The sequence below is a fragment of the Gorilla gorilla genome, chromosome 3 (assembly GCF_029281585.2).
Source record: "Gorilla gorilla gorilla isolate KB3781 chromosome 3, NHGRI_mGorGor1-v2.1_pri, whole genome shotgun sequence".
Classification (NCBI taxonomy): domain Eukaryota; kingdom Metazoa; phylum Chordata; class Mammalia; order Primates; family Hominidae; genus Gorilla; species Gorilla gorilla.
Genome location: NC_073227.2, coordinates 73,224,321 through 73,239,279, shown reverse-complemented (window position 1 = coordinate 73,239,279; position 14,959 = coordinate 73,224,321). Strand labels below are relative to the sequence as shown.

General features: G+C 39.2%; 1 protein-coding gene across 2 annotated transcripts in view; it reads right to left on the bottom strand.

Annotated features, from left to right (window-relative positions):
* Positions 1–14,959, bottom strand: part of SCFD2 (sec1 family domain containing 2) — a 511,769-nt gene that overhangs the window by 274,163 nt on the left and 222,647 nt on the right. For both annotated transcript variants that reach the window (XM_004038673.5, XM_063705303.1), the window contains exon 5: positions 6,731–6,980. In XM_004038673.5, the coding sequence (XP_004038721.1) occupies positions 6,731–6,980 (250 nt within the window). The remainder of the gene's footprint in view (positions 1–6,730; positions 6,981–14,959) is intronic.

Sequence of the window (14,959 nt, the reverse complement as noted above, 5' to 3'; positions counted from 1 at the left end):
TATGAAAAAGTGAACAGAATAAAAGTAAAAGAGTATGCTGCCATTGAGTATGCTTAAATTTTTGTTTTGTTTTGCTTCATTTTGTCAGAGATTTGTATTGCCTTTCCATACAAGGGAAGAATATACAGAAATTAAAGAAACTGTCAAAAATAAACTACATATTTAACAGATGAAAGAAAATCCCTCTCCCCCTCCCCCTCCCCCCCTCTCGTCTCGGTCTCCCCTTTGCACGGTCTCCCTCTGATGCCGAGCCGAGGCTGGACTGTACTGCTGCCATCTTGGCTCATTGCAACCTCCCTGCCTGATTCTCCTGCCTCAACCTGCCCAGTGCCTGGGATTGCAGGTGCGCGCCGCCACGTGTGACTGGTTTTTGTATTTTTTGCGAGGACGGGGTTTCGCCGTGTTGGCCGGGCTGGTCTCCAGCTCCTGACCGCAAGTGATCTGCCAGCCTCAGCCTCCCGAGGTGCCTGGATTGCAGACGGAGTCTCGCTCACTCAGTGCTCAATGTTGCCCAGGCTGGAGTGCAGTGGCGTGATCTCGGCTGGCTACAACCTCCACCTCCCAGCCACCTGCCTTGGCCTCCCAAAGTGCCGAGATTGCAGCCTCTGCCCGGCCGCCACCCCGTCTAAGAAGTGAGGAGCGTCTCTGCCCGGCCGCCCATCGTCTGGGATGTGAGGAGCCCCTCTGCCCAGCCGCCCAGTCTGGGAAGTGAGGAGCGCCTCTTCCCAGCCATCATCCTGTCTAGGAAGTGAGGAGTGTCTCTGCCCGGCCGCCCATCATCTGGGATGTGGGGAGTGCCTCTGCCCCGCCGCCCTGTCTGGGATGTGAGGAGTGCCTCTGCCCGGCCGCCACCCTGTCTGGGAACTGAGGAGTGTCTCTGCCCCGCCGCCACCCCGTCTGGGAGGTGAGGAGCGTCTCTGACCGGCCGCCCAGTCTGAGAAGTGAGGAGCCCCTCCGCCCAGCAGCCGCCCCGTCCAGGAGGTGGGGGCAGCCCCCGCCCAGCCGCTGCCCTGTCTGGGAGGTGGGGGGCGCCTCTGCCCGGCTGCTCCATCTGGGAAGTGAGGAGCCCCTCTGCCCGGCCACCACCCCATCTGGGAGGTGTACCCAACAGCTCATTGAGAACGGGCCATGATGACGATGGCAGTTTTGTAGAATAGAAAGAGGGGAAGTGTGGGGAAAAGAAAGAGAGATCGGATTGTTACTGTGTCTGTCTGGAAAGAAGTAGACATAGGAGACTCCATTTTGTTCTGTACTAAGAAAAATTCTTCTGCCTTGGGATGCTGTTAATCTATAACCTTGCCCCCAACCCAGTGCTCTCCGAAACATGTGCTGTGTCCACTAAGGGTTAAATGGATTAAGGGCAGTGCAAGATGTGCTTTGTTAAACAGATGCTTGAAGGCAGCATGCTCCTTAAGAGTCATCACCACTCCCTAATCTCAAGTACCCAGGGACACAAACACTGCAGAAGGCGGCAGGGCCCTCTGCCTAGGAAAACCAGAGACCTTTGTTCACATGTTTATCTGCTGACCTTCCCTCCACTATTGTCCTATGACCCTGCCAAATCCCCCTCTCCGAGAAACACCCAAGAATGATCAATAAATACTAAAAAAATTAAAAAAAAGAACAAAAAGAAAAAGGGATATCATTTAAACACAGTATGGAGAAAAGAATAATTATTGAATCTGTACTGGTCTTTAACTTTTACACTTTGATCTTTAATTCTGTTATTGTGATTGAGTCCAAAGAAAAATAGTATGAATAAAATAAAAAGAACACCAAAAATGCTAAAAAAAAAAAAAATATATATATATATAAATTTTAATCCACAGGGCAATCACCATCAAGAGATATTATTGAAATAAAATTTAAGTTTCCTAGCCTTGTTTTAGAAAGCTGGGCAACCAATAGATTTCAATGGCTTGAAGTGATACTTTAATTTCTTTATAACAATGCAGAAACTAAAAAGGATGCATTCATAAAAATAGGGAGGTATGGCAAGATCTATAAGTAGCTAATACAGACAGATTAATAAGCATAGGCAATATCTAACATATTAACCAGAATATTAATTCTCTGTTCAGAATACAAGAACATAATGGGATGGTTGAGCATGCACGGCATAAAACGATATATGTAAGCAAACATGAGTTACAGAATATAATACATGAAATGGTTACCACAGGTGAGGTTGTGGCAGGTTTAGAATATCATGTTTAAAGACATCGGCTACAGATCCACAATACCTGGGCTCAATTCCAGGCTCTACTGTTTATCAGTTGGGTGATGTTAGCACACTTAAATTTTTAGTATACAAAAATGGTTACTTTCTTGATCCTATCAACAGTTAAGATGGTAATGGAGGGTAGCCAATCATATACCCAAAAGATACAGTCCTGAACTCCCTAATCCTTAATGTTGAAATCCTAAAAGATCAGAAGCCCTAAAGCTGAAATCCTAAACATTGCAATCCTAAAAGTATAATTCTGGAAAAAAAATTTTTTAATCTTTAAAGATATTTACATTTTTAAAAGGTGATTTATTTGATAAACAACATGACAGAACATTCCATAAGCCACTTTACACAATAAAACAGCCAATGATAATCTATATTTTTGTAAGCATAAACACTCAGGTATACTAATGACAGTCACAGGGGTATAACAGTTAAGATGAGAGGAAATATATTTATAGAGAAATAGGGTCAAAAAGGGAAATGTATACATATATCCCTCTAATTGGTAATTGTGTGCACCCAGCTTTACGTAACTGCAATCATCTGAATTACTATGATGAACAACCTCTTGTGTTTTGACAAGATTGATCAAAAACCAAAATGGCTGAGACAGGAAAAAAACAAAACAAAACACACAACGAGTCACTACCCACAAGAGCCAAGATTTTGAGAAATTTTGTCTTTCACAAGTGCAGATGTATGAAAAGGATACCTCTTCATTTACTGAGGAAGTTTCAATGCTTTTATATACATGTACAATGCTTACACACAAAGTCAGTGTTGTGATAATGTACATTTGTGGAGTCAAATTTGAAAAAAAAAAACATTAAATCAGTTAGAACTCTTTGAAAGTCTCTACACATTTTATACCTCCAATTTATACTGGATGTTGGTAACATGGCTCAGGCTGAAGAAGCCTCAGGATTCTGGGGATCAGTGATGTAAGTTCTGGAGTCTAAAGTCCAGCAAGCCTGGAGTTCTGATGTCTAAGGCAGCAAAAGAAAAGTCTGTCCCAGCTCTCAGAGAAAGACCAATTTGCTTTCTGTATTATTATAGTTCTATCCCGGCCCCAGCTGTTTGGATGCTGCCCACCAACACCGAGGGTTGATCTTCCCCACCAAATCCACTCAGGCTCACACACTCATTTCCTCTGGAAACACCTTCACAGACACACCCAAAATAATGTCTTACCAGATTTCTAGGTATTCTTTAATACAGTCAAGTTGACAAGTAAAATTAAGTCCACAAGTCCACCGCTTGTCAACTTGACAACCATGCACATCATCTTAAACCATACTTAATTTCCAAATAAAGACAATAACAAGAAAATGGTTCCACCAAACATGATTCAGCTACCCTGTGTTTGTGATTTTCAGGATTTTAGATGTTAGGAACTTAGGCTTTAGGGATTTTGATCTTTCAGATATCAACACTTGGAGCTAGCGTTCAGAAATGTGTCTTTTAGGATTATCCAAACCTATAAAACTAAAGCACTATATAAAAAGTAGAATTGTTATTCAATTGTTAATCGATTCCTTATTTTCAATAATTCTTTTTAACCAAATTTTCATCAACCACAAAATGTGCATGAGGCATACAATAAATTTTGCCACTCAATAACAAGAAAGCCAAAACTCTACATCGGAATAACATGAGTGCAAACCTTATGCCAACTTTCCAACAGCAAACTGTAGGCAAGTTCGCTGTAAAAGCCAGGCTAACCTAGTTCCAGCACACACAAAGCACATTTGGAAGGCAATTCAGTTTTCCAGTATATACTGGGATATCCTTTCCTATTCTACAAGACCGAGTCAGAATCACCACTGCCCCAATACTATGCTTTTTATCCTGAGATGTAAATCAATAATCATTTCAGCAGCTAACTGAAAACACAAATGCTTCTTTTCAGTACAATTTTGATTTCTCAACATACTTAGTAAGAGGTATGTCTATACTGGCCAAGTAAGTCTATCTTCAGAAATAAAGTCCTATTGGTCTTCACAAAGGCTGAAAAAATGTGTGTGTGTGTGTTCCAGTGGTAAGTTTGAATATGTCAAATTTATTTGACATCTTCTTTACCCTGTTTAAAGCGTATATCCAAAGTTAATCAAAGCTGCAATGTGAACTTAGTATTATAAGATGTCTCTAAAACTTAAAAATATGCTAAAATTTCCACAAATTCTTAATTTTTAATCTTTAATTTCTGAGTATACAAATTTTCCTAATATTAGTATGAATGCACAGAAGTATTTAAAAGCAAGAACATGCAATATCCTAAGCAACCATAAATAGAGAAACTAATTAAAAAATGAAGTGCTGGGCCAATGAACACCTTGAGTGAATATCAAATGAATATTCTCACAGCATGATTTCAGTTCCAGAAGTACCATAGCAACATATAAATGTTTAAAAAAGCTATCCAAATAACTTTGGTTAAAACATGTCATCTCGTTATCTGTTTCCAAAATTATGCTTCTTAGGAATAACTTTTAATTAAATTCTCCTAGCATTCAAACCTACTTTGAATCCCAGCACTCTTCCAAGCACTGTATAAATCATATTAAAACTTTCTAAGTTGATATTTATTGATGGCCAAACACATGCAATCACATGTAGTGTTATACTTAATGAAATGGCTTTAAGTTTTTCTTAAATGGATTTTAAGTTGGCAAATAGGTTTTATACTAAGCAAGAAAATGTTTCATTTCTGTGGAAACTTCATTCAATTCCCATCTTGACAGGGTTTCATTTTCTATAACCAACCATAAGAAAGGTCAACAGTGGGCACAAAGTAAAGTTCACATGCATGAGAGACTAAGGTTTACAGCTGCACATCCTGCTCCCGAGAAGTCTGGACACTTCTTCCAGAGAGGCCCAACAGAGGACAAGAGGAAAAGATGGAGGATATATAAGCGGCCTCAGCTGCAACTTCCTGAATGAAGAAGTCTTCATACACCTAAACATACACACACACACACACACACACACACACACACACACACACACACACCAGCAAATGAATGGAAATGTGGTACATTTTTAAAGTACTCACATTTCACATAGAACTTTTAATAACTTCTTACTTTCAGATAGACACAGGCTCAATCCATACACATGGAAATTAGCTTTACACAAAATATAAATAATAATATTGAATTTGATACAAAATAACATGAATGCCTTCATGAGTTATATTGCAGTTATTATTGGAAGTGAAGGTAGTTAGATTTTATGATGTTTAATCATATTTCCCTAAAATTAGCAGAACCTACTTTACTGGGATGTTTAGGTATTATTCTGGATAATACCAATTAATTCAAATTCAAAATAAAATAAGAAAAGTCAAAATATAAGCCTGGGCATGGTGGTTGACAGTTGTAATCTCAGCACTTTGGGAGGCCAAGGAGAGAGGATCGCTTGAGCCCAGGAGTTTGAGATCAGCCTGGGCAACATAGTGAGGCCCCATCTCTATTTAATTAAAAAAAAATACACACACACACATATGTAATATATGTGTGTATATATAAGTATATATGTTATATATACACACGTGTGTGTGCATGTGTATATATACATATACATGTATATATATGGACTTATATATGATATATATTATATATACACATATAGATATATATACTGGACATAGATACAGGTGTGTATATATATACACACACAGGTATATATACATTGGAAATTGGAATATATATATTTTTTATATATAATATATAAAAACACTACTGAAAATGGCAATTTCCAATCCTATAATATTGTGTAACATCTCAAAGAAACAGTTTTTAAAGTTTGAAATGACAATCTCACAGAGAATATATCAATAGGAAACTCTTTGAATAGGATGTACTACATTTTATTTTTCCTTACAGATAATACGCTCTGTATTTTGCTATTTTAACAAGGTCTAGGCTCTAAGGAATATTAATTAGACAAGCAATTAGAAGACAGGCCATGTCACTACCATGCCATTGCAGAAAAATACTGCAGTGGAAACCTCTAATCCTATAGGCCAGGGGTCGCCAACCCTGGGCTGCAGACAGGTACCCGTCCATGGCCTGTTAGGAACCGGGCACAGCAGGAGGTGTGCAGTGGGCAAGCAAGCATTACTGCCTGAGCTCCGCCTTCTGTCAGATCAGCGGCAGCATTCGATTCTCATAGGAGTGTGAACCCTACTGTGAACTGCACACATGAGGGATCTAGGTTGCATGCTCCTTATGAGACTCTAACTAACGCCCGATGATGTGAGGTGGAACGGTTTCATCATGAAACCATGCACCTCCATCCCTGTCCCCTGATGGCTGCCCTTGGTGCCAAAAATGTTGGGGACTGTTGCTATAGGCTGGCTAACATTCATCAGGCCTCATGAAATTCCAAACAACTCCAGTGAAGATGGTTACCTCCTCTTCCCAAAACAGTATTTATTTTGAAACCTGTTTCGTGTATCAGTGATGTTTGTGTCCCGTATCTTTGTTAGACACTCACCCGTAATTTTTTGCAGCAAAGGTGACAATTCAGATTCCTCACAGAAGACCTGAGCCAATGCTTTCTTGACTTTTTCTTCTGCTTCACACAGGTCTTTGTCTACTGTGAGCTCTCCAGTGACAGAATAAACATAAATGAGAAGGATCAGCAGTTCCTCAGGGCTGTAGTCCTCGTTGGTCCTCTGGGTTACAGGCTTAATCATGGGCAGCAGCTGATTTAACACAACGGACATTGCTGACTCCCCAATGCTCTAAAATAAAAAATGATATGAAAATATGTCAATTTTGTATAAAGACATAATTTATGGATTACATTAGTCTAATGATAGCTTTCAAACAAGTCTGTATATAATATTTACTGACTGCATCACTTTTTATTTGTGTGTTTCTTGTCCTGGAGAGAATACTACAAGAAGTTTGGCATCAGAGTTTTTGTTTTGAAAGTCCTAATTTATAAAATGGCCAGTCAAGTTGTAGGTTCCATTATATCACCTTAACATTGCTTAAACAAATAGGAGTCCATTAATTTTAAAGAAAAAAAGTAAGTACTTCAGATACTTGAAATTTTAAAGAAAAATAGTATATTTGTAAGATAATATTATTTAACAAAAAAACAAACATGGCAGCATCTATATATCCAAATGAATGCTGACACTACTTCAGAGGAATCACCTTGGATTTTCCAGCATATTCTTTATAATAGTTTCTATATCAGCAAATATTAGCCAGAATACTTTTTAAAACAACAAAAAGTCACTTTCTGCTAAATCTGATGAATAAAATACAGAATCATGCAGGGTAATGGTCACTTAGGGTTCAAAATTTCTTTGAGTGAGTCAGTAGATAACTCGCATTAAATTAAAAAAAATTGCCTTTATATCTTCCACAACTTCTCGAGTGATATTTAGCAGAGGATTTCAAAATTCTTTGAATGTGATAATAGCACTGTGTTACTGGAGTAACTGTATAAGTTCCCAGAAACTGTACATATTTCTATCATAAATTCTGAGATTTTTGGTGGATACAGAAATCCTCATCTTAAATAATATGATTTAACTCCTCTTAAACTATAAAATAATCCTGTAAGATAAAACTCTACACTTTGTATTTATATTCAATACAAATTGAATATTATATTCAAATCAGGGGCCAAATTAACACAACTTGCAACTTACATTATTCATTCAGAAGCATTCATTGAGCACCTACTATGTTCTAGGCACTAGTCTAGGAATACAGCAGTGCACAAAACAAATTCCCTGCTTTCATAGAGTTTACATTCTAGTTAGAGAAAACAATTAAAAAGCAAAAGAAGTAAAACATAAACAGCAGCCCACCCTTATCCATGGTTTTGCTTTCCATTGTTTCACTTACCTGTGGTCCAAAAATATTACATACAATAAGATATTTTGAGACAGAGATAGAGAGAGACCCCATTCCTAAAACTTTTAGTATACTATATTATTATAACTGTTCTAATTTTTATTAGTTATTGTTAATCTCTTACTGTGCCTAATTTACAAATTAAACTTTATCATAGGTATGTATAGAAAAAAACACAGTATATACAGGATTCAGGACTATGGATAGTTTCAGGAAACTACTGGCAGTCTTGTGTCTTGGAAAATATCCCATGCAGATAAGCAGAGACTAGTGTAGTATATTAGAGTAGTAAGTGCTATAAACAAAAATAAAGCAGGAAAGGAAACAACATCTTAAGATGTGTGTCTGTGTGTATGAATATGCACACATAGTTTGGGGCTGCAGTGAGCTATGATAGTGCCAGTGCACTCTAGCCTGCACAACAGAGCAAGACCCTGTCTCTAAAAAAAATTTTTTTAATGCTCAAAGAAGAAAAGCTTTATTGTGGATACAGTTTACATAGGAAAAGTCATGTTAAAAGGAAATATTAGAATAAAGAAATACCAATAGAAACTCTTCCTCTTTTTGAAGAGAAAGTTAACAGCAAACAGCTCAATGTTGTTCTGTGCTGAAATGATTACCAAAATGAGCTTTTCTAGTCAAGCCATTTCCACACCTGGAAAAATTTGGATAGATCATCTCAAGGTTAAGGTTCACAATTATATTTTATACACAAAAAACAGCTGTTACCATTTATTTCCACTAAAAATCTTGGATGTTCACAATGTACCATAGAAAAATAAAATGTTCAGTCCTTGGAATGGACGAGGTAAAAATGGAAAAGAACGCAACAGAGATTTTACTGTCACATGGTGACAAGACACAATTTACCAAGTGTAAACACACACATGCTTCCAAAGGACCAGGGGGCCGAAAGTTTTGAAGACACCCTAGGGCTGCCCTGTAGCTTCAGGAGTCTCTCTAGAGCAGGGGTGTCCAATCTTTTGGCTTCCCTAGGCCACATTAGAAGAAGAACTGTCTTGAGCCACACATAAAATATACTACCACTAATGACAGCTGATGAGTTTTCAAAAAATTGCAAAAGAATCTCATAATGTTTTAAGAAAGTTTATGAATTCCTGTTGGGCTGCTGCATTCAAAGCCATCCTGGGCCACATGCAGCCCATGGATCATGGGTTGGGCAAACTTGCTCTAGAGGAACGCTCAAGTGTTTCTTTGCTTTATAAGCTGCCAAAAGTAATTTAAAAGAAAAGAGTCCTGTGGTTGGCCTGTTAAAGAAAGGTCGTGAAGGCTGCAGCTTTCATTTTTGCTGTTTACTCTACCACTACCTCCTTGGATGACAATAAACAGATTCTTTCATTGCTTTATGTCCCATTTCTAGAAACTATGTCTATACATAAAGCACCTATCCTACAGGGGCCCTCTGGGTCTCCCCCCAGAGCAAAATGATTTTTTAAAATATAGTTATAAAAAGTTTATATAGTTATAAAACAGAATAGAATCATCATCATGATCATTTGTAAAGATTCATTCACTAACATCTGGCCTTCAGAGCTTCATTTTCAAGTCACTGGTCTATGATACGTGCAAGAGAATAAAATCTCTCACTAGTGATACTCTATCAGTATTCTGTTGTACATACCAATTTCTAAACTTACATTCTAAATCTGTTTAATGCATCCCAAGAAGCCTATAACTGATCTGAATACAAAGTCAGGAATATTGACCAGTCTTACAGAGCCATCAGAGATGGTGGAATAAACAGACTCTATTTCAAAAAAGCTAGATTCCAACCCTGATTGTTCCTCTAACTCCTTAACTTCTCAGGATCTCTTCTTTCTAAAATGACATGATCTGACCAGAGGATGGCTGGGCAATAAGTCATGTTATGCCCAGGTCTCCATTTTCACTTTCTTCCCCTTTTCTTTTTTTAAAAACTTTACCATTGTTGTGAGGGCAGCAATTCATACTCTTACTGCTGGCTACTTAGCAAAACATAAATGCTCAAAAAAGGCCAGGTGTGGTGGCTCATGCCTGTAATTCCAGTACTTTGGGAGGCCAATAGGGGAGGATCACTTGAGGCCAGGAGTTTGAGAAGAGCCTGGGCAACATAGCGAGACTCCTGTCTCTACATAAAACGAAAAACTAGCTGAGCATGGTGGCATGTGCCTGTAGCCCCAGCTACTCAAGAGGCTGAGGCAGAAGGATCGCTTGAACCCAGAAGTTTGGGGCTGCAGTGAGCTATGATTGTGCCAGTGCAACACAGCAAGACCCTGTCTCTAAAAAAAATTTTTTTTAATGCTCAAAGAAGAAAAGCTTTATTGTGGATACAGATGGACAAATCCAGAAATAACTGTAGACATGCATGTAACATGGGCTGGCATGGATACATGTATTTCCTACTCTGTCCACTGGGAAGTAGTGCTGACACAGTAGCAATGATGACAGCCAGTGGCCAGATCTTAGTTTCTAATATCATTCTCCAATAAAAGGAAACAGGAATCCTCAGAGAAGTGATTCTAGGGATGGGGAAAGGAAAATTCAAGATGAGTCTGCAAAGTCTTTTTTAAAAGTAAGAAAGTGCTAACAAACCAAAATGATAAGCACAAGTCAAAAGGACACACAAGCCAAATGTAAGACTTCCCAGTGACCAAAGCTGGAACAACATGAAACCCAAAATAAATAAAGTAGTATTTGATTTTAACCCAAAGTATACAATAAATATATGTCAGTCCATATTGATATAAATGAGTGGTTGGATTAATAAATATAAATGTAGAGGAAGAGACAAATCTTCCTTAAGGAATTCCAAGTAACCTATGTAGATACTTTTACCTTCAGGAGGTAGCACTTAATTCTCCCTATCCCTTGAATATGGGCTGCATGTAGTGACTTGCTTCTAAAAGTAGAGTATTTTTGGAAGGGAAAATAAACGTGTATCTTTACCTTAGCATAACCAGTGATAAAACATATTGATATCATGTCCCTAAGATGATGCCATCTTCCCTCATGTGATTTGAAGAGAATGGTGCTTCACCTTTCCAGTATCTTCCCCAGAACCCATAACCCTAGTCTAACCATGACAAAAACATCAGACAAATCCCAACTGAGCAACATTCTACAAAATGCCTGGCCAGTACTCCTCCAAATTATGAAGATCATGAACAATCAGGAAAGACCCAAAATCTATCACATGCCAGTTGAAACTAAAAAAATAACCTAACTACTAAATGTAATTGTAGTATCCTGGATGGCCTCTTGGAATAGTAAAAGGACTTTAGGGGAAAATTAATGAAATCTGAATGAAGTCTGGAGTTTATAGTTAATGTACCCATGTTAGTTTATTATATTTGATAAATGCACCACAGTAGTATAAGATTCTAACATTAAAGAGTATACAGAAACTCTCTGTACTATCTTGGGAACTTTTCTGTAAATCTAAAGCTATTCTAAAATAAAATGCTTAGGGAAGGTAAAGGAGGGAGAAGGAAGGGGAAAAGAAGAAAGGGGAAGGGAGGGCAAGGATGAGAAATAAAGACTTCGTGGTCAGGAAGAACTCCTCACAACCAGAGCCATCAGCCAAGATAAGGGACTGACCCAGGAAGCAGTCAAGTCTCCATCAGTGGCAAAGAGAGGCAGGGTGGTCATCTGCCCAAGATGAAGCAAGGAGAACCCTGTGCCACTTTGGCTTGGAAGGTAAACTAGACTAGACCCTCCTAGTGCTATCCATAAAAGCATGGTTCCAAACTGAATGTTTATACATTTTCTGCTCTTCTCTATTCTTAGAATGGAACCTTGACAATAAGGAAGAAAAAAAATCCGTGACTCCATAGATTGAAAATGTTTTAAAGGCAGAAGATAGAATCTCAAGAGGATTAATAATAAGGATGTGGGAATAAGATAATATGCTTGGGTTTCAATCCAGGCTGTACCAATTACTAGCTGTATGACCTTGGGCAAATTATTTACCTTCTCCAAGTCTCAATTTCCTCATGTGTAAAATGGAAACAATACCATAAATGCCTGAATATTAGACAATCCTATATCACAGCCATCTGTGTGCATAACATTGGGACAATTGCTTAAACTACTTTGTGGTTTCAAATGACGTAATCCCCATAATAGGGTAGTCTTTGTAAAGACTCAAATATAAGGTGATGCCCTATTTTCTGAGGGCTAATTTGGGGAAAGTACTTTACCTGATTTAGGAATATATAATCATAGCTTTTGCTTTATCAGGTTGTTCTGAAGTTGTAACATCAGAAGTGAATTACACAACCAGTAAATATAAAATATTACTACCACGACTCCCACCTACTACCCCACAGGCTCCTTTCTTAGAACTGATTAAGATGGTTGGAAAGAGAATTAGAACTTCTAAGAAGAGGAAGTTAGTAGTCTCAAAGGAGGGAGGGGCAGCCTATAAATACTGGGTTTGAAATCACATCTTGGAACTTAACTACAACAGTCAGTGAAAGGTCAAAGGCAATATAAACATTATTAAACACTGCCATTTAAAAAGGACATGCACAGCAAACCAAATATGAGACCAAAAGAAAAAAGGTTTCCTTACAAAGTACTGAGATTAAGTTTCTCATTTGTTTTGATATAAATGGGCTTACTAGCAGGAGGTAGAAGACTGAAGCTGTGTCTAGAGTGACAAAACCTTTTGTTTATCTGAAGTCTGGGGCTCCTGTTATTCTTGAATGAGTCCTCAGTCACTACGCGCAAAAGGCCCTCTGTAAAATATGTGTTTTTTTAAGAAAGCTGACCTTTTTGGTTCAATTAAAATGCCACTGCAAAGTCAGAGTTTGTCTCTGTACTGGCTACCTTGGCAGGCATGAGGAGCAAACAGGCTTTATTCCACGTGGCTGCAGAGCAGGCCAGGCTGGCTGTACACCTGCCCTTCTATGGTGCACAGCCTGAAAACACTCAGTAAAACTCCAAATCATGCTAAGCTTCTGCTGGAGAACCCATCTCTGCAACTCATCATGTTAGTCCATTTGTGTTGCTATGAAGGAATACCTGAGGCTTGGTACTTTACGAGGAAAAGAGATTTATTTGGCTCACAGTTCTGCAGGTTGTACAAGCATGGTATTAGCATCTCTTGGCTTCTGGTAAGGCCCCAGGAATCTTCAATCACAAAGGAAGGCAAAGGGGGTGCTCAGCACATCACATGATAAGAGAGAGCAAGAGAGAAGTGAGGAGGTACCACACTCTTTTAAACGACAAGATCTTTTATGAACTCAAAGCAAGAACTCACTTGTTACCATGAAGAGGGCACCAAGCTATTAATGAGGGATCTACCCCCATAACCCAAACATCTCCCACCAGGCCCCACCTCCAACACTGGGGATCACATTTCGGTCGTTTTGTATTATTATTTTTGACAAACCAGACTTTACTAAAATTTCTGTTCATCAGATGTAATTAATAAGGCAGTAAAAGGTAAATCCAGTCTCCTATATAAACAAAACACTTCAAAGAATCAGTACAAAGTATACCAAAGCTTGAGACTTCATGAAAGAGGATATCCAAATACCATTAGGCACATATACATGTACTCAGCGTCATTAATCAACAGGAAAATGCAAGCTAAATTCACAGTAAATCCGTATCATACTAACTGGAATGGCTAAGTGAAAAAAAAAAAATTAAAAAAAGAACCTTCCAATATCAAATGTAGGCAAGGATGTGGAGCCACTAAACGTCTCATACATTGCTACAAGGAGTGAATATTAACATAAACACTATTAAAACCTGTTTTGTGACATCCACTAAAGCTGAACACAAGAATTTCTGATGAAGCAAAAACTTCATTCTTAGGTATAGGGGTTTCAATATGAGATTTGGAGGGGGCGAATATCCAAATATCATTCCATCCATGGCCTCCTCAAATCTCATGTCCTTGCAATAAAAAATACAGTCATCCCCTCCCAATAGTCCAAGGTCTTGACTCATTCCAGAATCAGCTCAAAAGTCCAAAGTCTCATCATAGACTCAAAGTAAGTTCCTTTCACTTATAAGCCTGAAAAATCAAAACAAGCTATTTACTTCCAAGATACAATGGTGGTATAGAAGTTGGGTAGATGTTCCCATTCCAAAAAGGAGGAATCAGCCAAAAGAACGGGGCAACAGACCCTACACAAGTCTAAAACCCAGCAGGGCAGACATTAAACCTTAATGCTCCAAAAAAAAATCTTTGACCCTATGTCTCACATCCTGGGCACACTGGTGTGAGAAGTAGGCTCCCAAGGCCTTTGACAGCCCTGCCCCTGTGGCTTTGAAGGGTGCAACCATGAAGTTTGCTCTCATGGGTCAGAGGTAAGTGTCTGCAGCTTTTCCAAGCTCCGGATGCAAGCTGCCAATGGCTCCACCATTCTGCAGTCTGGAGGATGGTGCCCTCCTTCCCACAAAGCTCATCTCGAGAGTGTCCCAGTGTGGAATCTGTGTGGGGGCACCAACCTCACATTTCCCCTCCACACTGCCTTAGTAGATTCTCTCTGCAGGGGCTCCACCTCTTCAACAGGTTTCTGCCTGGGCATCCAGGCTTTCCAATACATCTTCTGAAATCTAGGGGGAAGCTGCCAAGCCTGCTTCACTCATGCACTCTGCGTGCCTACAGTCTTAAAACCATGTGAAACCTGCCAAGGTTTATGGATTGTGCCCTCCAGAGCAGCAACTAAAGTAGTATCTGGGGCCCTTTGAGCCACAGCTGGAGCTGGAGTGGCCAGGATCCTGGGAGCAGTGTCCTGAGGCTGCATAGGGCAGTGGGGCCTCAGATCTGGCCCCTGAAACTATTCTTTCCTCCTACACCTCTGGCCCTGTAATGGGAGGGGCTGCAAAG